General features: G+C 46.8%; 1 protein-coding gene across 7 annotated transcripts in view; it reads right to left on the bottom strand.

Moving 5' to 3' along the window:
* Positions 1-24790, bottom strand: part of Igf1r (insulin-like growth factor I receptor) — a 281412-nt gene that overhangs the window by 41300 nt on the left and 215322 nt on the right. For 4 of the 7 annotated variants that reach the window (XM_006540641.4, XM_006540643.4, XM_006540644.4 and 1 more), the window contains 7 exons: positions 22321-22472; positions 18994-19138; positions 8811-9025; positions 7512-7638; positions 5141-5379; positions 2629-2796; positions 2219-2426 (listed from right to left, as the gene is read on the bottom strand). In XM_006540641.4, the coding sequence (XP_006540704.1) occupies positions 2219-2426; positions 2629-2796; positions 5141-5379; positions 7512-7638; positions 8811-9025; positions 18994-19138; positions 22321-22472 (1254 nt within the window). The remainder of the gene's footprint in view (positions 1-2218; positions 2427-2628; positions 2797-5140; positions 5380-7511; positions 7639-8810; positions 9026-18993; positions 19139-22320; positions 22473-24790) is intronic. The other 3 variants (NM_010513.2, XM_006540642.4, XM_006540645.4) reach the window with 1 other exon arrangement.

Genomic DNA, 24790 nt, shown 5'->3' with positions numbered 1-24790 from the left:
AACATCTGGGAGAGTACAGTAGGGAGTTGGGGGAAAGGGCCGCATGCTCCCTGGTCTTCAGCAGATGGATCTGCTACCAAAACCATAGTTCTTTGTCGGGTACTGACATGCCAGTTTCCATTGAAAGTATATCAACTGCCATACCAGGGCCCATCTCAAAAGTTAGGAATGGGGATTTGTTATCATAATGCTGGGGAAAGAGATAGGAAATGAGGGTACTATTCTACCATGCTCACACCCAGCAAACCATAAACCGACCAATCAACAAACCATGGAAGGAAAGATAAAGGAAACTACTTTTTCAGGTATGTGTGTGCGTGCATGCATGTGTGCGTGCGTGTGTGTGTGTGTGTGTGTGTGTGTGTGTGTGTGTGTGGCGGCTAGGCAGATGTTCAAAACATTATTATTAAATTTCCTGCCTCCCTTTCAAACCAGAGCAACACAAACGTGTGCCTTCATGTAAGAAGTTGCTTGTGTTTGATTTATTGCAAAATGATACTGGTCCACTTCTTGCCTTGACCCACCCCCAACAAACTGGGCTATAGCACCAAGCAGACTCAGTGGCCTCCTTACTTATAAACACTGCACTCTTGCATATTATTCAACAGTTACTGTGGACACAGAGTCAGGACCATGAAGGGAGGCAATATAGGCATCAGAAGGCTAGGGATGATTCAAACAGAGTGGTCCAGGGGGTGGCAAACAGCACACTATCAGCTTTCCTTACTCCATAAAGTATCCTGATGCTACTGGAAAAACTTGTACTGTTTAACATCTGAGAATGTTTTAGTGACAGAAACATTTTTGAAGCGTCTTCAAAAATGAAGATGGCGGCCAATGAAAGCCATTTACTGATACCAAGTTTAGGAAGTAACTTTATAAATAGTAGCCTCCACTCTACTATAAACTCACAGGCAAAGTCAGACAATGCAGAAAGACTAAATCTGATATATTTGCCTTCAGCCCCCAGATAAACGTGCACCTAGAATGACATGAAGGTAGGAATAGGTTTTAGGTAAACTCGGTTGTATGATGACAGAGTTGCTCCTGTCATCTAGGGTGCTCCTTTATGGGACCTTGCGAGACCTCGTATAGATGTCAGATCCTTGCCTCGGTAGGAGGTAAAAAACAACCCCCCAAACCCTAATGGCCAGGTGTGGTGACCCCTATCTGCATGCTGGGTCTGTTTTAGGACACTGAGGTGAGGACACTTACACGAAGGAATGTGACCGAGAGAAAATTCGTTTCAAACCCACAGTACAAGCCCTGCACGGTCCCATCTGGGTCAACCACAGCCTTGCCGCCCAATCACTTAGCCTAGCGTTACACAGCTGATGATAACAGCAGTCACAAAGTGATGTCATCTGAGTATAACTAAACACCAAGGGCTTTCTGCTATGGTCGGTCTACCCTTGGTTCTCATGCTGTATTGTTAGATGTTTGGTCACTAGTGGGGCAGCTGCAGGAGGAACCTTTAGGGAATGGTCCTGTTAGGGGGAGATCCTGATGTAGCAAACAAGCTAAGTGCTCAACGTCTGTTCAGCTTCCTGTCTGCCCTGAAATCGCTGCTGTGCCATAAGTACTTTGGCCATGCGACACACCCAAAGATGCCTTCATCAACAAAAGCCACACTGGCTCCTTGTTCTTCTAACTTTAAAACTGTTGAGCTATGCACACCACTAAGCATCACGCAATTTGTTAGCAACAATGAAAGAACGACCTAAACCTCTGGCCATGCCTACAGGAGTCCTGGATTTGACTGACACCCAGTATAGGGGTGGGTATGGGAGGACCTCTGCCTGGCCTCTTTGGGACGCTCCATACCTGGCCACTCTCATGGCTACTCTTACTGAGTGTTGGTTCAGGTGGAATGCTCCACATAGATAACCCAATGAAGGGACGGAGGTTTGGTGTTGGAGAATGTAGGTCTGAGACCCAAGACTCAAACAGACAGTAAGTTAGTGAGGATAGAGGTCACTGCATCCAGTTTTTAAAGCACCTTTTGATTTGTTTCCTGTCTTCAGGTCTTTAAATTCAAAGAAACAGACATGACACAGAGGGGAACATGGGTAAAAGCCAAAACAGCAGCGCCTCCTGTCAGCTGACTGCAATAGCAGCCCAGCAGCCTGCCAACCAACAGGAGCTGCTCCGCGTGGGGCAGATGGGAGCATGCACAGCCTAAGGCATCAAATGTAGCCTTTCCAAAGGGCACACTCACCTGGGCACAAAGATGGAATTGTGAAGGAAATTCTCAAAGACTTTACGGTACTCAGCCTCCTCCTTCTCAGCCTGCTTCTCAGCTTCAGTTTTAGGGCAAGCGCAGCATGGCCCTTTATCACCACCACACACTTCTGTCTTGGGATTTTCCGTCACCTCCTCCACGTCGATGGTACCATCGGCGTACTTTCTGATGGGTATTTTGTCTGCTTGGGGAAGACCAGAGATGGGAATGAAAGCCATGCAGGAAGTGCCTGTTAGCATTGCTGGTGGAGGGGAGGGGTGCTGGTGTGCACTGCTGAGAAGCAAGCCCTGCAACGTGACAGGTGTGACCCTGGGGCTCAGGTTCTCTCAGACAACAGACAAGGCCAGTGGCACTGCCTGCCTGCTGCCTGCCAGCCCCCAGCTCACCTTTGGAGCAGTAGTTGTGCCGGTACAGGTAACCATCCTGGGGCTGCCGCTGCCACCTCACAATGTAGTAACTCAAGTTACCATTGGGCAGAGTTGGAGGATTCCACTTCACAATCAGCTGAGAGGAAGAGTTTGATGCTGAGAGGACATCTAGGGGAATGGAAGGGACTGGAAAGAAGAACAAAGAACATTTCAGAGAATAGACCGGAATCCGAGGTTGAGGTTATCAGGGGCTCGATGCAAACCAACAGGAAGCTGCAGGCTTGACCTGGGCACAGAGATAGCAACGGACCAACCAGAGCATGAGGTGAACCAGAGCTTTGGAAAGATTACCAACTGGGAGGCCAGCCCTCTCTCAGAGCACTTGCTCTTAGATAATCTATGTGCAAACACACATGGCTCACTGACCTGGGACTGAAGGGGCTACGAGGGCATAGCTGGGGTTAAAGGGGACTCTAAAAAAAAACCTAGAGTTGATTCAGTTATGACAACTGTCATTCTCCGGTGTGTATTAGGAAATGGCAAATTGGACGGCTTAGTACTTCACCTGTGATTGCAAGTTTTAATCTCTGATAAAAACTTGATAAACATGACAGGGAGCCAAAATGAAGAGTGGGAGTGGGGGATGGACAGTGTGTGGGGTGGTTATGTGCCTGGGTGAAAGGACTGTGAAACAAGGAGCAGGGACTCACAGATCTTGTAAGCAAGTCATGATTCAGGAAAGCCAGTACGCCTGAGCCCTGATTCTATGCAAAGTCCTGTTACAAGCAAATGAGTTTAACAAAACGACGGAGGCTTACATACTACTGATGCCCAGGCTCAAAAGTAGAACTAACTTACGTAAAAAGGAAAACATCCCAGGACCACTGCTGTGTCCTCACCATAGCAAAAGAGATACCACAGCCGAAGCGCACCCCATCCCCAACACACACACATGCACATGGCAAAGAATGAGGCCCACTGGTTTTGGCAGTTTCCAAAGTGCAAGAGACAGAACCGTGGTTATGACACTTAAGAATAAGGTCCAACCAAGCTGTTTTTGAATCTGAAAGGTGAAAACAAGCTTGTACCGGTCAGTCTTATGACAACTTGGCACAACCTATCTGACAGAAAAAAACCTCAACTGAGAGGATGGCTCAGTATGATCAGGCTGTAAGGCAGGCCTGCAGGGCATCTTCTTAACTAATGGTTGGTGGAGGAAATGCCCAGCTCATTGTGGTGAGGAGGCCTCTGGGCTGGTGGTCCTGGGGTCTCTAAGAAAGCAGGCTGAGCAAGCCACTGGGAGCAAGCCAGTGCTTCTCCAAAGTTCCTGTCTCTGCTGGAGTTTCTACCCTGGCTTCCTTAACGGCAGACTGTGATCCTGATGTGGAAGTCAAATCCTTTCCTTGCCAGGTCATATACCACCACACCAACAGGAAGCGAATGGACAGAGGGCTGTTAGGATGTATGCGGTGCTCAAGGCTCTGAGAACCACTGAGGGACAACACGTTGGAAGACCAAGACTGATGCAGAGAAGACAAGCACTTGATGCCTGGTCCCGTGAGCGTTTTCAATAAGTATTTCCAAAACAGTTTCTTACTAGGTATTTCAATGACAAGTTTCCCAGATGAAGCAGAGGCACATGATGGACTAAGTACGTCACTATCGGTCCCAAGCACTTTTGAGGTCAGGGACCAAATGCAGTTTTTAATATTTAGGAAGAAGAATAGGATTTCTTAAGAATCTGCTATAATGATAAGAAATTCCTGCTTAGTTTTTTTTTTTTTCCTCTCAGATCTGCTGCAATGATTCACTGGGAGTCATTACTCCCAAACTTTAAGATGAGAAATGTATTCAGTTGCTTTGCTCTTGGAACGGTGAATATGTTTCATTGTGTTGTAAGCCACTCAAGTCGATGGAATTTTTTGTTGTAAGAGGTCAGTCATTATCTTTACAGTGAAGCATATCTTTCTACCTCTCTCGTCTTTGGATACAAACTCACACCTTTGCTTTTCCCCACTTCTAGGTTCTGGAGCTGGGGAACTAGTACGTAAACACATGAAGAAGATGAGAAGGGATTAGTCAATAATCCGATATCATAGTACTCTAAGCCTGCGTTCGCCTGTTGAGAAAGCTGGTGGCTACGGAATAAAGGTGGAAAGCCAGCAAGCCACTAGAGGCAAGGGGTGCACCGGTCATTGTCGTCTCAGTCCCTGGAAGTCTGCACTGAGAGAGAGGAGACCAGCCACAAGTGGCTACATCCTGGGCATTCAGAGAAACCATCCTACTGCTCTGGAGGACACCGATTCAATTGCGTAGAGCAGAGATGTTGACATTTAAGATGGTACCAAGTCTAGGAAATGGCTCAGGAGAACTTAAGGTGTTGGCAGTGAGAATGTTAATACAGTGTTAAGCAGCAACAACAAGCATCTCATTGCTAGCCCTCCAGCCATACTGTGCCTATGTAAATAAAGCAAGCTTATAAAAATTCAGGGAACAGGGGTTGGAGGTTGTTCCTCCGGTGCGTGGATACCTGAAGCATTGGTGCGAATGTACAAGATTTCACTTTTGGCCCCACGGATATGGTCGTTTTCCACCATGGTGAGGGTCACAGCCTTGACATAGACAGCATACTGGGTCCAGGGCTTCAGCCCATGCAGTAAAATGCCAGGCTCGCCCTCCTTGTTCGGAGGCAGGTCTACATCCACCATGTTCCAGCTGTTGGAGCCACAGGCATCCTGCCCGTCATATTCCGTAACGTTTTTAAATGGTCTGAAAGACAGTCAACACAGGCCAGAGAACGTTGAAGGGCTCTGGCATCAAAACTCCCCAGAACCTTCCCCAGGGGCTGAACGTGTCACACTTTCTATTTCTATTGGGAACTCCAAATAAAACTCATCATCAATTAGATTTCTATACAAAAATAAAATCAAGCATCTGGACTCGGGAGCTCGACAGCTATGAACCGCAGAACTGACAAGCAGCCTTAGAGACAGCAAGTCCCTCATTCACAGGGACTGAAAATGCTGCGTCTAAGACATGCGGATGCTCATTGTCTTCTTAAGTGAGAGTTAAAAACAACAACAACAACATCAACAAAAACCCAACTAATGAAAAAAAAAAAAACAAAAAACAAGCAGAGCTGTTTAATGCAAACAATAAACTAATAAAACACAACTTTTGGACAAAACTAACTTTCCTATCCCCCTAGAACTCTAAAATGTAATTCGATAATAGCCATTTTTATTTATTTTTATTTTTACTTTTTTGGTTTTTCGAGACAAGGTTTCTCTGTGAAGCCCTGGCTGTCCTGGAACTCACTCTGTAGACCAGGCTGACCTCGAACTGCCTCCCAAGTGCTGGGATCAAAGATGTGCACCACCACTGCCTGGCTCATAATAGCTATTTTTTTTAAACAATTTTTTTAGTAGATATTTTCTTCATTTACATTTCAAATGCTATCCTGAAAGTCTCCTATACCCTCCCCCCGCCCTGCTCCCCAACCCACCCACTCCCACTTCCTAGCCCTGGCATTCCCCTGTACTGGGGCATATAATCTTCACAAGACCAAGGGCCTCTCCTCCCAACGATGGCCGACTAGGCCATCCTTTGCTACATATGCAGCTAGAAACACGAGCTCAGGGGGTATTGGTTAGTTCATATTGCTGTTCCTCCTATAGGGTTGCAGACCCCTTCAGCTCCTTGGATACTTTCTCTAGCTCCTCCATTGGGGGCCCTGTGTTCCATCCAATAGATGAATGTGAGCATTCACTTCTGTATTTGCCAGGCACTGGCATAGCCTCACAAGAGACAGCTATATCTGGGTCATGTCAGCAAAATCTTGCTGGTGTATGCAATAGTGTCTGCGTTTGGTGGCTGAGATAATAGCTATTTTCGATGCTTAACTATCTCATAATATTCCAACACTTTGTTTCCTGATTGTCTCAGAGAGTGGCATTGGTGATACCACCAGTTAGCATCGCCAGTGCACTGGCAGCACTTTCAAAGGGAAGGGAGGGCTCTGCACAGATGCATGGTAGGCGGGGTGTCTACTTTGACGAGATGCAAGGGCTGCTAGCTACTGGCTTCTGAAATTATGCTGACATGACTTGTGTTCGATCACGATGGGAGAGGGGTGGCCCCCATTTACACAAACACTGAGTGATTTTGAGCTTTCTATTTTCCCTGGGCTATAACAGTTCCCAGGACCCTAGGTCAAGTGGCAGCGAAGATACCAGGCACTGCCACCAGCACCTTTGCTTCTGGAAAGATCAGTGCCTGGGAAAACGGATGACCACACAGACTGGGGAAACCACCTGGCCACAGGAGGCTGAGTAGGAAAATGGGACAGCTCAGGAAGCTGTGATGTGGAGTAAGCAGGATGGTCCTATCAGGAACTGCTGACACCTAGGTTCGTCCCTCACTATTCTTTAATGCTAGAGGGCTCATGGCCCAGAGCAAAGTCTTGGCAAGGCCATGCATGCATCAAGTGACTGGAAGACAATGGGTCAGTTCAGGGTAGCCTTGGTGAGAACAGAGCACCCCATGGGGTATTTTGGGGGACAGAGGCTAAGACAATATTTAACCAAGTCCACATAATGGCTTATGACAGTTTGGAGGCATTCAGTTCTCTTAAAATTCATCCCCTTTCCCCTTGGGGTGAACTTACTCAAACACCATATAAACAATGAAAGGGCTGAGGCGGGACACTCTCCTGACTAGCTGCTGTCTCAGGTTGGGACAGTTTAATATGACAACTAGAGAGGTCACATGAGGATGAGGTGACGGTCGCCTGACTTGATTCTTTATAGGTACACCAAAGACTCTCTATTCAGCCAAGTCACACTGCCACCTGGCCGTCCCCACCCTCAAGCTTGACATCAGAGTGAGAGGCCCAAACTCACGCCTCCTTGTAGTAAACTGTGAAGCTGATGAGATCCCGGTAGTCCGGCGGCCGGTACCGGTGCCACGTTATGATGATTCGGTTCTTCCAGGTCGTGGTGGAGGTGAAACGGAGAACATCACTTTCACCTGGGGCACAGAGGCACATCCATGAGTGACAGAAACCCATCCGTCTCTGTGATGTCACTCTGAGAGAAAACCCTGACTGTGCTTCCAAAGGCAAATCTATGGCTGGCGCACTCATGACCTGTCAGGTCAGGCTGGCTGCCCCTAAGGGAGAAGCCCTTTGAAATGCTCCGATCACAGGCTTCTGCTATGTTCTTGATGGGGAACAGGTCAGGGGGCTCTGCAGAAAGGTGAGGGTGCTGGCTGTGTACACACTTACCACCTCTGCCTAACTACTCTTCTCAAGATGCCTCCTGGATCCGTAGAGTATCAGATAAATCTGGATACTCAAAAGACAAGGCTAGCCCTCCCCCCACATGTATGCACACGTCTGACTAGCTGTTGGTCACACAGCTCCTGATTCCCCACTAATGCTATATAATGACGGAGGGTCAAATAGAGCTTTAGTATTTCTGTTTGTTTGTTTTTGTTTCCTTAAAACAGGGTTTTAGATGTAGCCCAAGCTGGCTTCAAACTCACAATCCTCCTGCCTCAGCCTGTTAAGTGGTGAGATTATAGGAGTGTACCATCATGCCTAGCTCCATACAGTGCTAGAGGAGAGACTGACATCCAGGTCTGGGACCACATTTGGAGAGGGGCTGGGTTAACAGGTTGAACTCTAGGCTATGAGATCTTAGGGTGAAAACTCTCATCACCAGGATGGAATTATTACTTTGTCCAACATGTGAAAAGCATTCCGATTCAAAGACATGGGCTCACTTTGTTCTAGAAGGAGCAGGGCAGAGAAAGGAGGCCAAGTGTGAGGACAAGGACACTGGACGTCCACGGAAGTATTATAGTGGAGCATCTACCCTGATCCTTCTATGGCACAGGAGAGAAAGGCAGAGCTGACCTGGAGTGGACTGGCTCTTCGGTAAATATTGTTTGCTCATATTGAAAAGGTATTTAACTGTGCAAGCTCTAAGAACCTGCTTGGATGTTTAATAGACTCAAATGGACCCTTAGAAAAATATATCAGTATGAGTGTATCAGGCACCCGCCCACTAATATGCAGAGGCCAGGCACTGGCTGCAGTGGTTTGACAGTCCATGGTGAAACAAAGAGCCCGCCCACGGATGCCAAAGACTGTTATCTGGACTGTGGCAGTCCCAGGGGTCTGAGATGCTGTCACTCACAGGAAGCTCGCTCTCCGTTGTTCCTGGTGTTTATGTCCCCTTTGCTCTGGCGTCCCTTGGTTCCGGTCACTTCCTCCATGCGGTAAATTTCGGAGACACACAGCTTGGGATTGAAAGCAAAGTACATCTTTCCGGACCTGACGGTCAGGTTCCGGTGGTTCCAGTCCCACAGCTGCTGCAAGTTCTGGTTGTCTAGGACATAGAAGGAGTAGTTCCTGGAAGCACAGAAATGCGCATTAGCAACGCACTGAGCCCACAGCCCCCTCAGGCGACAGAGAGCCTCTCTGCGGCCAGTGTAGTTCCATACCAACAAGGGGTTTGCTTGCTTACTGGGGCTTTATAACAGCAGACAGTGGCGGTAGCCACTGGCAAAAAGATGTGCCAAGGACAATGTTTTGAAATCGACTGGACACTAATTAATTTCATGACCTCTATTACCAACACACAAAGCTTCTCCCACCAAAGGATGTTCCTTGATTCATTCCCTGGGAAAATGCCTTTGGTTATTTCTCTCAGAGCCAGGTATGGACAATGTGCTTGAAATCAGCCTACAGGCGAACAGACATGCTCCGCTACTCAACCGGAACAGCTTACATACTAGCAGCAAAGGCTGCCATTATCCCTAGGAATAAATCCTACCCATGCCCAATCAGCAGTGCATGATGGGATGGGAGACAGCCTGGCTCTCTGTACATTTGCCTCTCGCTGCAAGAAGCCTTCATTTCAGTCCCTGAGTACGTGGGAGAGGACAGACATCCAGTGTCTCCCTGGGCTCTCACATCAGGGTAGCTAGATGCAGCGTGTAACATGGTGGCTTTCCACATTTAGTATGTACACAGCTTGTTCTCAGTATCCCCTACCGCTAGAGCTTCTGGTGCAGAGGTCCAGAGTGCACCAGGAATCTCGATGTCTAGCAGGTAATGCTGATAAACACCAGTCCTGGGTCCACCCAGAAACTACCAGGCCGGCCACGGCACTGTTTCCAAGGCCTAACTTCCACTAGAGGGGAGATATGGGCATGGCCAAAGGGAAGATAGCTATCTTAGGGGGCCAAGGGGAGAGCAAGGATTCTACTTGGGTGTCTGCATAAGTTTTTTTTTTTTTTTTAAACAGTTATTTCTAAATCCACCCACAGACCAGACAAACATGTCCCAAAGTCCTGTTCTGCCCTAAAGGCTGTGTCCACCTAGGCACCACCTGCTGAGAGTCCTCACCCACATTAGAACTACTGCCTAGGGGGTCTGCTTTCAACATGACCTTCACATACTGAGAAATGAGTTACAGCTGCAGGGTTGCCAAGCCTCTCCCGACACTTCCTGGAGAACTCATTAGGGAGCTCAGAGGCCAGGACCCAGGACCGGAAGAGCCATGAATTCCCCACAGGACAAGCCACAGGCAGTTTCCTCGGTGCTATGAAGAGCAGCGTTCATGTGCGTAGGTGAAGTCTGAGGTCTCGTTGGTTTTAAGATTCCTTATGAGAGCCAGTGAGATGGCTCATGCGTGCAAGAGTACTTACATCACAAGTCTGGTGATCAGGACCCCGAGAAGGAAGAACAGTTACTGTGTAAGGCTGTCCTCTGACCTCTGCACATACATCCCTCTCATAGGTAAGAGTCCTCACATGGAGGAGTCGGAGCTCAAGTGTGAGCTAAGCAGTTGAATGGAAGCCCCAACCCTCCTTGAGCACTTCTGCGCAGGCTTCAGCGCAGGGTCTGCACACGCACGGGCTCAATGAGCCGCTAGCCTTTGGTAAGGAGTGTTCCCCTACCATGCTTGTTTATTGGAGTAGGAAACAAAGACCCTGATCAAAGGAATCCAGATCGTAGTACCTAAGAGTGTATGTCCTAGGGAGGTCCTTGGATACCTGTCAGTCAGAACTGCCACCTACGGGACCCACCAATGTTCACTCTTATTGATATGGGGGTGGTCAGGATAGGCAGACAACTGAAGGATAGGTGTAATGGTGGAAAGATTGGGTCCCATTAGGTGTCTTGCCTAACCATGGGCCATTCTTAAACTGCTGCCTCAACGCTAACCTCACCGGTCTGGCTGCTCCCAAGTCTTGAGAGTCCCAGGAGACAAAAATCTCCTGTTATTGAAGACACCTCCAGGCCGGATACAAGGGCCAACTAATCAGGTCAAACTCCCATCTCCATCTAGGCCAAGGCCTCTTAGTAAACTAATTTCTCAAGCAGGAAACAGAATTGTACTGAAAATACCTTCCTTCTGAGCCACACATTCTTCTCCCCAGGGAGGGAGCATGAATTAGAAACCAGGAATTTGACAAATGAATGGCAGGCACATAGAAACTCAGGGTATTTGACTAATCACTTTGAAAAGCAAGATTATCTTTTCACAGTAAACACAAACTTTCTCTCTTTAAACAATGCAGAGAAGGCTGGGAGCCAGAATACCAATATCAATAAAATCCAGGCATTGTGGAGCCTACAGAAGGTAAAGAAAAATAAAAACCTTCACCAAAATAATAATCAACCTGCTGGGGAGGGCCCGTCCACACAGTGCCTGCTTCCCAACCCCCACCCGAGGCCTGCCTCCTCAACACCTTCTGCAATAGTGAGAGTTAAGAGATATCCCCAGGTGGAGATTTGTCTACACACCTTCAAGATACTAATGTCCTTGAATGGTCATTGTTTTCTCAGGGAGATGACTAGTTAAGGGAACCACTCAATAAATGCGACTTCATAAATCGTTTCTAAGCTCACTGCCTTTTTACATCCACAGAATATTTTTAAAAACCAAACTGTTCATTTTTTTTCCTTTGGCTCCTACACGCTGTATGATCTCCCGGAGTTTTATTGAGTGGTATTTTGGCTCTTAGTTCGATCCTTCCTTCTTTCCTACCTTCCTTTCTGCACCCCCCCCACCCCCTCAAGACAGGGTTTCTCTGTGTAGCCCTGGCTGTCCTGGAACTTACTCTGTAGACCAGGCTGGCCTAGAACTCAGAAATCCACCTGCCTCTGCCTCCCAAGTGCTGGGACTAAAGAAATGTGCCACCACTGCCTGGTAGCTTGTAGCTTTTTCAACATTAGAAAAAAAAATCCCCTCTATTGGATGGGTTTCACCTGCCAATGCATAGACCTACTAGGATGGTTAGTCAACAATTTGGGGGCCCTGTCACATGATAAGCTCACAGCCAACACTTAGCTATGATCTGTGGCTACCATTTCTAGGCCTCCCTTTTAAGTGAAGACTGCAGGGGACCGAGTGTAGAGTCTTCCATGTAGGAACTGATAACCAGGCCCAAGCACCTTCTCCACTGCTTATGAAGTGGCACCTGAATGGTTTACTCAGCTTCTCTAGGGCTGCTGGTTCTCAGCTGCCCATGGAGCTATCTTTTCTGGTCTCTTCGGGCCCCGAGGCCAATTGAGAAGAACTGGATGCTAAATATAAAAGGACGTTATAAGCTTTGAATCACCTCACAAAGGCACAGGATGACCTGTGCTACTCTCTGAACTGTCAAAAGTCCCCCAGAACAAAGTCACAGAAAATAGGTAAGTCCTGCACCTTGATACAGGCAGGGCTGAGCTCAAGGTCTCCAGCCTACACAGGACCCCTCTTTCAAGCTCTTACTGGCATCCTGGAAGCACAGACAACCAATAACTCATATCCATTTTTGCAAGGAGACACTACTACTGCCTGTGACAGCTGTCTCTAGAGGGCATCAGAAGCCAGTACACTGAAGCTGTCACCAGTACAGTCATTTATAACACTACTTAGCCCATCTGTAGAATATTGGTTCACTTCAGGTCCACAGTTATACCATCTACAAAGGCTCAGTTAGTATGGAAATATATACCCAGGCAAAACTAAACCAAGCACCACATAGATTGACAAAATAGGCCGTTTGTTCCTGAGTGCTTTTTAAAAACAGCTTTGCTGAGGTACGTTTTACCTTCTAAAATTGTTCCCACTATAAATATACAGCTCCATGGGCTTCAATAAATTTATACAGATGGCCAATCATCTTTCAATCATCCAGATTCAGAACATTTATATCAAACTGAAGCCCCCCCCCCCATTCTTCTCCCATCCAAGGCATTTCCCCTGTCTGTTCACCCAGGATGCTACATGTACCATTGGCTAGTATCTTACTGTGTGTTTTGCGCTTATACTGAGGAACCCCTAGATTATATCTAACGCACCATTTTGAGAAAATACTATGGAAAATGTTGCTAAGAGCATTCACATGTGATATTTGCATACACATGCTTCCATATCTCTAGGAACAGCCTAGACTTGCTAGGCAAAGTAACTAATTGTATGTATTTTAAAAGTCCCAAGTATGTGCTAAAATGTGGTTATGTTAGGGTCTAGTTCCAGAGATGCAGGGCACATTACAAAACCCTGAGTCTGCAAAGGGTAGAGATGCCTAAACAGACTAAGAATTCTAACTTTATACTGGCCCCCTTCCAGTATTTTTGTTCTGTTCAAGACAATAATCTTTGGCAGCACCTAAGAGCTTGAACTTTTCATTTATTTGATTGCTCCCAAACCAAAGTTGTCCAAAGCAGAGCATTTTTTTTTTCAGATAATGGAAATATTTTCTCTCTTATTCAAGGAGAACCACATATCCCTATCCCCAGACAAAACTTGATTTTCCTTCTTAATCCCCCCCATGACCCCCACACTTTGCTAGAGATCAGGTAGCAAGCACCACACACTCTAGGTTAAGTGCTCTATCACTACACCACACCACTACTTCTGAGAAAACCCTTTCCTTTCTGTGTCTGTCCTTGAGTACACAGACGTGCAGGCTTCTGGACACAGGAGAGAGACACTGGGCATCCTCCTGTTACTCTCTACCCCACTGTCCTGAAACAGGCTGTCTCACGGAGTCTGGCTCAGGTCAGGCAGGTCATCTGACTAGCAAGTTCTTGGGATCAGTCTGTCTCAGCTCACCACCTGGAGCTACTCCTGGGTGCAGCTAGGCTCAGTCACGCCGAGGATTCAAACACGAGGCCTCATGATTGCCAAGCAAGTACACTTAGCTAGGGAGTCATCTCTCCAACTCCTATGATCTTATCTGAAGTTGGGATTCTACAGCTATGCCACACTACAGAGAGAGTGATGGCTGAGACCAAAGGGTCCTGCTGCTACCCAAGTACCGTTCTGTGGCTGTGCACCCTGATGTCTGCTCTGCTGGGATTCTGCTTCACCTGTCGTCGGCCTGGAAATCAGTGTACAGAAATGTGGCCTGATGAGCATGCATGACCCAGGTAAGCAGGCCCAGAAAGAAAACACAGGAACTACACGCCAGGCAAAACACTTGTGTTCCCACGGGGGGCTACCGAGAAGGCCAAGATCAACTGCAGTGCTTTCCTGGATAGCTAAGGCTGAAGGATACCTTCATGGGGGTGGGGGGTGGGGTGGGGGGAAATATTCCTCTTTCCATCAAGACAGAAGTCTTCAGAATCCTCCTGAGCCGCACGGAAGCATTTATGCCATTTTCAGTAGCCATACAAAAAGCTCAAGAAATAGATTCCTTCAACACTGAGTTGAGGCAAGATTGCTTAAAAATAAAATAAAATATAAAATAAAATAAAAACTCAGAAGTGGCCTGGGACTATATACATTTGAAGGATCACAGGGATAGCGAAGTCATTTCTAATCTTTGCCATGTGCCAAACATACACAGAAATACTCAGAAAGTTACTCGAGCTTATGCTGGCAACTCCCCCACCCCAAGTTTTCTGTCTGACTTGGGGTGAGGTGAACCTGGTGAAGTTCCACAGGGCTCCCCTTTCCCTGTAACTGTGATGTATCCACACATTCTGGGAAACACTGGGGGGAGGGGGAGGAGGCTATCAGTATAAACGACAGCACCCTGAAATTAAATGTCAGATAACTCTGCTAATACACCCCTCCTCAAAATCTCCAGTGCGTCCCAAGGCTTACCTAAATGATAACCTCTACATCTGCATGCAACAGTGCCTCCTATAATCCTAGTACTGCCTACCTCCCCCAGGAGCTGAACACAAGACAGGCCCAAATGTCATTCTGTGCTCTCTCCTCTTCTGTCCCTGTGCTTTCTAGTCCCCCAAACCCTTCCAGGCCAGCTTTGCTCAGAAGCCTGTGTGGCCTTCTCCACCAGAGTCTTCCTTTTGGTACCCAGAGCACCTTCTGTCCTCTCCTCTGGGGCTCTCTGAAGCCTGTGCTTTGCACTACCTGTGTTCATCTGCTTATTACAAATCTTTCTCTCCTTTATTAAATAAGTGAGGAAGAAGTGAACCAGCTGAGCCCTAATACTATACAACGAGAGACAAAGGTGAGTTGTTGCTATGGGTGGCCCCTCAAAGCTTTGGATTTCATCACAGTTACCAGAGAAAGCTACTACTAAAGAGTCTCAAATGTCCTGGCCAGAGATATCCTTGAAGCAAGAGGCTCTCAACCTGTGGGTTTAGATTCCTTTGAGGTCAAATATCAGACATCCTTCATATCATGCATTTACATTACAATTCATAACAGTAGTAAAATTACAGATATGACGTAGCAATGAATAGATTATGGTTGGGGGTCACCACTACATGAGGAACTGTATTAAAGGGTGGCAGTACTGGAAGGCTGAGAAACACTGTTTTTTAACACAAGTCTCCAGGCCTCACCTGCCCTCCACTCCCTTCTCAAATGCTAACAGCAGGGCTGGCGTCAGCTTTCCAGGGAAGCTTCCCCAATACCAGAATCCTTAACAATACTTGGCTGATATTTATAGTAGCCAGAAGCTGGAAACAACCTAGATGTCCCTCAACAGAGGAATGGATACAGAAAATGTGGTACATTTACACAATGGAGTACTACTCAGCTATTAAAAACAATGACTTCTTGAAATTTGCAGGCAAATGGATGGATCTAGAAAATATCATCCTGAGTGAGGTAACTCAAGTCACAAAAGAACAGATATGGTATGGACTCACTGATAAGTGGGTACTAGGCAGAAAGCATGGAATACCCACAATACAACTCATGGACCACATGAAGCTCAAGAGGAAGACCAAAGAGTGGATGCTTCATCCTACTTAGAAGGGAGAACAATATAATCAAGGGAAGTAGAGGGTGGGAGGGATTTGGGAAGAAGAAAGGAGGGGGAGGGGAAAAGAGGGTGCAGAGTCAGGTATTGAAGGAGCTAGAGGAGATGTACAGAGGGTCAGGAAATTGAACAGAGGGGATGGGGAACTGGAGGTAGCAACCACAAAGTCCCAGATGCGAGGAAAGCAAGAGCCTCCCAGGACCCCATGGAGATGACATTAGCTGAAATAACCCACAAAGGGGAAGGAGAACCTGTCAAGACCATATCCAGAGGTTAGACTGCCCCCCACCCCCGTTGAAGGATGGGGCAACCCACCCATCTTCAAAGTTTTAACTCAGAATTGCTCCTGTCTAAAGGAAATACAGGGACAAAGAGTGGAGCAGAGACTGAAGGAAAGTCCATCCAGAGACTGTCCTACCTGGGGATCCATCTCACACGCAGACACCAAACCCAGACACTATTTATTGCTGATGCCAAGAAGTGCTTGCTGACAGGAGCCTGATACAGCTCCCTCCTGAGAGGCTCTGCCAGATCCTGACCAATACAGATGAAGAGGCTGGCAGCCAAATATCAGACTAAGCACAGGGACCCCAATGGAGAAGTTAGAGGAAGAACTGAAGGAGCTGAAGGGGCCTTATCTGGCATCAATGGGAGGGGAGGCCCTTGGTCCTGTAAAGGCTTGATGCCCTAGTGTAGAGGAATGCTAGGGCAGTGAGGTGGGACTGGGTGGGTGGGGGAGCACCCGCATAGAAGCAGGGTAAGGTGGGATGGGATAGAGGGTTTGCAGAGGGGAAACCAGGAAAAAGGATAACATTTGAAATGTAAACAAATAAAATACTCATTTAAAAAAAAAAAAGACTTGGCTGGTACTTCATACCTAAGTTTTGAATAATGAAAAAATAGGCTATAAATATTCTTGGAAATAAAAACCAGCCTTCAATTTTCAGCAACATCTAAGTGTATGATACTTTTAGTTAAGGCATAATGATAAGATAATCATACCATGTAATAATCCTGATAAGAAATAATCAAAGCCTCCTTTTGACTTTCTATGCCTATCGCTTGCTCAGTGTGGAAAAAAGGGGTGGGGGAGCTTATCCTCCAGTAACTAACAGATCTGACAGCTACTAATCCGCCAAGGAAAACGTGCTTCCCGATGTCAGGGAGTATAGGGCACAGATCTACTGGGGGGACATAATGAAACGAGATGGAGTTACAGTTCACTTTAAAATTTAATACAAGCAACAATGAATTAAGGGTGACCACGGCCTCATGTACGGGAGGCCCCAGAATGATTGCGACACTCTGGGCAGGGTACCTGGCACATGCAGAAGGATTCGCAAGGAGAAGGAGGTTTTTCTGAAGCTTCTCTGCTCGCAATGGGAAGATGGACGGGGTGAGCAGCTCTGTTTCTGGCTGTATGTACCAGGGGAAGACCCAGGCCAGAGTTGGTGTGAGAAAAACTGGAGGTTGTAAAGAAACCTCATCCAGACATACCAGCCTGGGGACAAGCCTTCTCCGGATCTTCCCGTCACTGTCTTTCTAAGGGCCCTGATTGCTTAGTTAATACACGTATAAAACTTCAAAGCATTAACACAGAGCTACACCAGAGCCGTAGCAAATGTCTGAAGGGGCCAGCAAGGGCACACAGGCCAGAGTCTGGAAAGAAGCTGTGTGCACATGCAGTAAGCACCAGCTTTACTCTCTGCTGAGAAACCCACGGCTGCTTTAAAACCCAGCTTGCAAAGCATTTCTGTGCAGAAGGCACAACCCCTATCAATACTCCAAATCCTGAAAGCTGATCAATACACAGACGCTGTAAGCTAATCAATGTACAAGCTCTGCAAGCTGAAATATCTCTGTAATAAAATGAACTGTCCGTACTTTGCAATTCTTTCTGCTTCTCTGTTTGAAAAGGAGATGGCTTGGGTGTCAGGTGCTCAAGTGCTTGCTGTACAAGAGAACCCACGTAACATGTGCCTGAAATCTCAGCACTTAGAAAGTGGACACAGGGACATCTCTGAGGCTTGTCAGCCAGTTAGTCTACAAACTGGTGAGCTCCACGTTCATTGAGAGACATACTCAAAAGATAAGATAGAGAAAAAAGACACCCTGTGTCTCCTTGAACCTCCAGAGGGTGTGCACAAATATATACATGCATACAAATGCATTCTCTCTCTCTCTCACACACACACACACACACACACACACACACACACACACACCCCAGAGCACAGTAGGCTGAGGCAGGTTAAGTGTCAGATGAATCACAATTTCCCTGGGAGTTAAGCACCACAGGCAGGCTGCTGTCACTCCTGCAGGAAAGGTTCCCTGGGAATACCTTGGACTGCTAGAACTCAGCGCCCTAGCTTAGACTCGTGTGGTGGTTTGGATGAGAAATGTCACCCATGGGGTCACACATTTGAACGAACGGCCCCAGGAGTTGGTGCTACTTGGGGAGGCTGTGGAACCTCTGGGAGGTGCTGCCTTGCTGGAGGAAGTGCACCAGGAGTGGGCTTTGGGGGTTCAGGGCCTTACCTCATTTCCTGTCTCATGTTTGCAGTTTGAGATGTGAGCTCTAACCTTTTGTCTTGCCTGCTTATTGCCATGCCTCTCCCACCGTTACGGATGCTCCCCATTATAAGCTCCTCCTTCCCTAAGGCATTTTGGTCATGGTGTCTCATCACGGCAACAAAAAGTGTAACTACTACGATATGCAACCCTTGATGACTGCACCTTAAGAATGAAGACACCCATTTGCCAAATTGTTAGTATCCTGTGACAACTCCACAGGACTTAGAGCAGGAAGGTGGGTGACCACCTAGGCAGCAGGAGCAGGCCCAGGGTTTCACCTTCATTCTGCGTAACAAACCCAAGGATATTTGAAAAGTACACTAATCGGGGCTGGGAGCTGGCTCAGCCCCTAAGGGTAAGGGCAGCTGCTGTCAGGTGCCTACAACGAGTGGAGTTGAACCCCCAGGAGCCACTTGACAAAAGGAGAGACTGACTCCCACAAGTTGTATTCTGACACACATACACACACACACACACACACACACACACACACACACACACACACACAAACACTATTAAGACGCAGCACGCCACAGTTCTGTGAAAGGAGAATGGAGTGTTTACCCTTCCAGCTGCTCCTCTCCTAAGATGAGACGAAGGTTCTTCAGGAAGGACAAGGAGACCAAGGCATGAGAATGGCGGATCTTCACGTAGCCGGTCACCACCTCGATGAGCCCCATGAAGTTCTCCAACTCCGAGGCAATGTTATCTAGAGAAAGAGGAGTCCATGTCACCGAGTCTTCCTCTGGTCAGGTGGCGCACTATACTCAGATTCACACACACTGGTGTGGATGCGAAGGGGAAGCAGGTCTTGCGTGGGGGAATTGCAGTGAGAAGGCTGGCATAGCACCAACCGTCCCTGTCTCCACTCTCCGCAAGCCACACCGGGACAAGGCCTCTGAGGCGGGAAAGCAGACTTCTAGGAGGCTGGCTGCTGCAGTTGCCAAGCTGATTAACAGAACGTGAAATCAGAAATGCCAGGCTGCTAATTAGCCCCAGCTGACAAATGGAGGCAACATCTCTTAGATATGCTCAGTGACAGGCAGTCCTGGCTCCACAGTGCCATGGCAGGACTGGGCAAACCTGTCCCAGCCTGGTAAGAATGGTCTTTGCTGGACCTGGAGTTCCATATTTAAAGACTCCATTTAGGGCTGCAGGAAAACACTCCAATATCACAGCAATGATGCATGCAGGTAGTTGATCTATCTTTCCCCACCCTGGATCGAGACAGGGTTTCATGTATGCTAGACTTAAGATGAGGCTGAACTCCTGATCTTCCTGCTTCCTCTCCCTGATCCCTATTCCTGGCCTGCAGGCAGTTTTGTTTTGTTCTCTCTCTCTCTCTCTCTCTCTCTCTCTCTCTCTCTCTCTCTCTCTAAATAATTTCTGCATCTCTAAGTTTTCTATCCTGCTCATAATTACTTCTGTAACCAGAAAGTTGCCAGGAAAAGTTGCTAATGTAACAGGACCGAGAGCCAGTGAATTTCTTTTATCGTGCTTACCCACCTTTCACATAGCAAGTAACATAAACTTTGGTTCATGACAAAATTCTAAGACTATAATAAATTAGGTGAATGGGATTTTTATTATATCTGATTCTTGAAGGTTGATTTGGTGAAAGTTTCTCCTATGGTTTGATATAAAGAAGAGGACAAAAGCCTTATACTAAGTCTGAGCCTCACAGAGTCCCCTCACTTGCAAAATACATACAGTGCTAGTTGTATGTAAGGGCTACAGGGAATTCAACCTGAAAAAAAGAGTGGCTGCGGCTAAGCCTGTGTTTTGTTCCCCAAGAATTGAATCTATAACCCCTGTGTGCAAGACAAGTGCTCTGGCCGCCCTGAACTCACTCTGTAGACCAGGCTAGTCTCGAATTCAGAGATCTGCCTGCCTCTGCCTCAGAAGCACTAGGATGAAAGGTGTCTTCACTGTGTAGACCAGGCTAGCCTCGAGTTCAGAGATCTGCCTGCCTCTGCCTCAGAAGCACTAGGATGAAAGGTGTCTTCACTGTGTAGACCAGGCTAGCCTCGAGTTCAGAGATCTGCCTGCCTCTGCCTCAGAAGCACTAGGATGAAAGGTGTCTTCACTGTGTAGACCAGGCTAGCCTCAAGTTCAGAGATCTGCCTGCCTCTGCCTCAGAAGCACTAGGATGAAAGGTGTCTTCACTGTGGAGACCAGGCTAGCCTCAAATTCAGAGATCTGCCTGCCTCTGCCTCAGAAGCACTAGGATGAAAGTTGTCTGTCACCACACCCAGTAAGTAATTCTTCTTCATGGGCTGAATTTCCCAATCACATTGATCTCCCATGACAGGAAGATATAAAAACAGTAAGGTTTATGAATTTTAAAAGGCATGTCTTGGGATCAATAAACTCAAAGAAAATTAATAGATCTGGTATGAGCAAAACTACAATTTGGTTATTAACATAAGGGTCAGCGTTCTTGTGTGGGGAACAGGGCCCTCCATTGTGGAAGGGTAGAGAATGGGCAATAAAAACTAAGGACTTGGGGGCTCGAGAGATGGCTCAGCAGTTAAGAGCACTGACTGCTCTTCCAAAGGTCCTGAGTTCAAATCACAGCAACTACATGGTGGCTCACAACTATCCATAATGAGATCTGATGCCCTATTCTGGGGTGTCTGAAGACAGCTACAGTGCACTTACATATAATAAATCAATCAATCAATCAATCAATCAATCTTAAAGAAACAAACAAACAAACAGACAAATGCCCAAGCCTCAAAAACTCACTACCACAAAAAACCCCATAAAGAAAAAAACAAACAAACAAAAATCCAAAACCATACATACAAAAAGAAACCCTAAACCAAAAAAAAAAAAAAAAAAAACAACAAAAAAACCCACCTTGTTTCTATTACCTCTACAGACTAAGAATATAATTCACTTATTTAACAAATACTTAGGGGCAAGCAATCCACTATAAATAAAGAGGACACTTTGTCTCTGAAGTAAAGAAAAACTTTCTTTCCCTAAAGATTTACCAGTAAAGATTAAAATAATAGTCTTCTGCCTATAGTATTTTACCTCATGAAACTACTAGTAGCTCAACCTAGAAGTTCTAGTGGCAGGAACTGAAGGGCATCTATCTAGGGGACTTTCTCTGTCAGTCCAAGACTAGAGAAGATAAGATTACAGGGCTCTGCTGCCACCATGGGAGATGTTGTTCATGAATACAATTCTGAAGCAACATCCCAGGAGCGCTGTCTACACCAAGTGAAGAAAGGGAGTCTGCAGGCTCAGACCACAGCTTGAGGTGTGGATGGCACATCTTTCTGGCTCTGAGAGGTAAAACAGGAGATCACTCTTTAATCTTTCCTTTGCTCAGTCTCCTCAACGGAGGCAAGCAACCCAAACTCTGGCCTTACAGAAGTGTGGACTCTGCAGCAGCTAGCATGAGCCAGCCATGGGTCTGAGCCATCAGAGGTGTGTGTGTGTGTGTGTGAGAGAGAGTGTGAGAGGGTGAGTGTGTGTATGTGTGTGTGTGTGAGAGAGAGTGTGAGAGTGTGTGTGTGTGTGAGAGAGTGTGAGAGAGAGAGAGAGAGAGAGAGAGAGAGAGAGAGAGAGAGAGAGAGAGAGAGAGAGAGAACAGGCCTTTCCTGCGTAAGATGTGACTTAAAGAAAGACGAGGGCTGATCCTCTTTACAGGAGTATATTCTGGGCTAATGGCTCAAACATCGACTGTCTTTCTATCTGGATTTTATGTTTCCGAGAAACTCACAGGGGAGGCGTCACACAAGAGGCTTACTTACATCCCGTGCTGCTTTTCTAAGCCTGTATTCTGCTTGTGACTAAAGGGACAGAGCCAGGAAGAGCATCGACGCAAGTAAACCAAGAAGCGGTCCAGCCACTGGTCTGGTGGGGTGGAGTACTTACTGCCTCTCCGGATGTTAATAAGCAGATTGCCCTTCAGGATGGTGCATCCTTGGAGCATTTGAGCAGAAGTCACCGAATCGATGGTTTTCGTTTTCTTCTCTTCATCGCCGCAGACTTTGGGGCAGGGGCCTTCGCAGGGGATACAGTACATGCTGGTGAAGATAAAGAGTGGACCAAAACCACAAAAGTGAGTTTATCTTCTTGCATTAAAACAAACAAACAAAAAAGAAAACAAAACAGAAAAGTAAGGAGGCTTTTTGTTTGTTATTACAGCAGCATTTCATGAAAGAACCAGGCTGAAACATCCAAACAATCACACAGTATAATCTCCTACCCAGGGCAAGCCATCCAAGCTGCAAACACACAGAGGGAACACAGACTGCAGAAGAGGAAAGCATGTCGCTTGTTTTTAGACAGAATACACTTCCCATGCAAGAAGCATGTGGGTATCATAGGCTTGTGGCTGGGGAGCCAGCTGGTCTACCTGGGAGACACAGACTCACAGGCACTCTGGGGCTCTGAATAAATGGAGCTGCTCACTGATGAGACCCTCGCCTGCCTGCATGCCAGAGGAGGTTGGGCAAGCTGGCAGCGCTGGGGAAGGGACAGCCGCATCTTTGTCACTAACAGGAGTCTAATTCCCAAAGCCCAGGGAGAGATTCCAACAGGTACCTGGCGCAGTGCAGGTCCATTATTTTCTTGCTAAAGCACAAGTGAATTTATATCTTGACAGTGCTTTGCAGAAACTTGTAAATTGATCCAAATGTTGTTTTGCTGCACATACAATAAAAGCCAGGAACCTCCGCAGCTCTCTAATGAGGTCCTTGTCCGAATGCTACCCTCAGTGCCACACACAACCTGGAGCCAGAAGCAGTGGCATGCTTCCTGCTTCCTGCCCATCATTTAGGAAACGGCAGAGAAGATGCTAAGCCTGGGGCTATACCTTCTGAGACCTTAGCCTGTATACAGAATAAGGGCCGAGAAGCTGGGTCGATTTCTGAATGAGAAAAATGACCCAATCTTCTGGAATGGGTGGGACAGTGTTATATTCAAATTACTGCTCTTAAATGAGTCCGTGAAACCTCACGAAAAGAAAGAAAATCAGGGTAAAGCAAGAGCTGCCTTTACTAAAGTCTTCCATCCGTTCCCAAAATACTATCTATAGTCTGTTTTGTTTAAAAACCTTAATAGTTCTCTGTTATCTTCCTATTTCCTATTAGGAGAGTGGGGCTGAGGTTTTCACAGGCTCCCATGGGAAGTGGACCTAGCTAGCCAAAGTGGGGGACATCTGGCTTCCTATAATACCACATGCAACATGCTTGTGGTGTTGGAACGAGAATGGCCCCATAGACTCATGCATTTGAAGGCTCAGTCCCTAGCTAACAGAACTGCTTGGGAAGGATTAGGAGGCGTCTGGTGCTGAGCTCTCAGTTATTTCCTTCACTCCACCATCTGGGATCCTGCCCTTTGAAATCACAAGCCAAATTAGACATACTTCTGTATACGCAGCTAAGGTCATGACATTTTATCACAGCACTAGAGAAGAAACTAAGACAGCTCTCATTTCTAGCCTGGAGAGGGGTTTCCTTCTGAACTTTCTTTGTGCTCTGTTTGTGTTTTTCTCATTTAACTACATGACGCATAAAACCCAGCTCTCTCTAAAAACAAACAAACAAACAAAAACATACTTGGAATAACTGCAGCTTCATACACAGACCCGTGCAGACAGTACAGAGCACCCGTGTACTTTCCACCCAACGCTCCCAACTGCTGCTACATCCAACATAACGATAACACAGTGACCTGGCACGCGTGTCAGGTTCTGTGCATTTCTCCATCTGTCTACATAGACCTGTAAATTCCCTACTGCAATCGAGTTCGAGGACAACTTCAACAAAGTCCTCCTGTGTGTTGCCTGTTTGTAGCTGCCCTCTGACCTGCCCCAGACTTCACTATCCCTAACTCCCGGTAACTGCCAAGGTGTCTTCTACTGCCACCTTGGGAAATGTTACAGAAAGGCAGTCATATAGCACATGGCTTCTGAGGCTGATGTGCTTCCCAATGTACAACACCCTTGAAGTTAAACCTTCCTTTACCTCTCCTGGTGATGTTCTGTGGGGAGGCCTGCTTTCCTACTTATTGTACCAGATATCTGAGTTGTCCTCACTTCCTGGTATTACAAACAAAGAGGCTACAGACAAGTACATGAAATAAACGTTCAGGGTCAACATGACTATGTTTATTCTTTCCCCATTTTTTTTTTATCCAAATAGGAAAACCTGGAGCCACCTCCCGCTTTGTTAAAATGTCTAGGAATCATTTAGCAATTGAAAACATGTCTATAAGGGTGTGTTCTGATTATAGCTTAAGTTTCCTAAAACCCACTCTTGTATAGACAGAGCACAAACAGTATTTTCAAAATACTTTCAAGCAAGTGCTAAATAGGCTTCAAAGGCCAGCAGAGGGACAG

This window comes from Mus musculus, chromosome 7 (assembly GCF_000001635.26).
Source record: "Mus musculus strain C57BL/6J chromosome 7, GRCm38.p6 C57BL/6J".
NCBI classification, from domain to species: Eukaryota; Metazoa; Chordata; class Mammalia; order Rodentia; family Muridae; genus Mus; species Mus musculus.
Note: the sequence above shows the minus strand (reverse complement) of the source record. Positions and strands in the feature narration are given on the sequence as shown.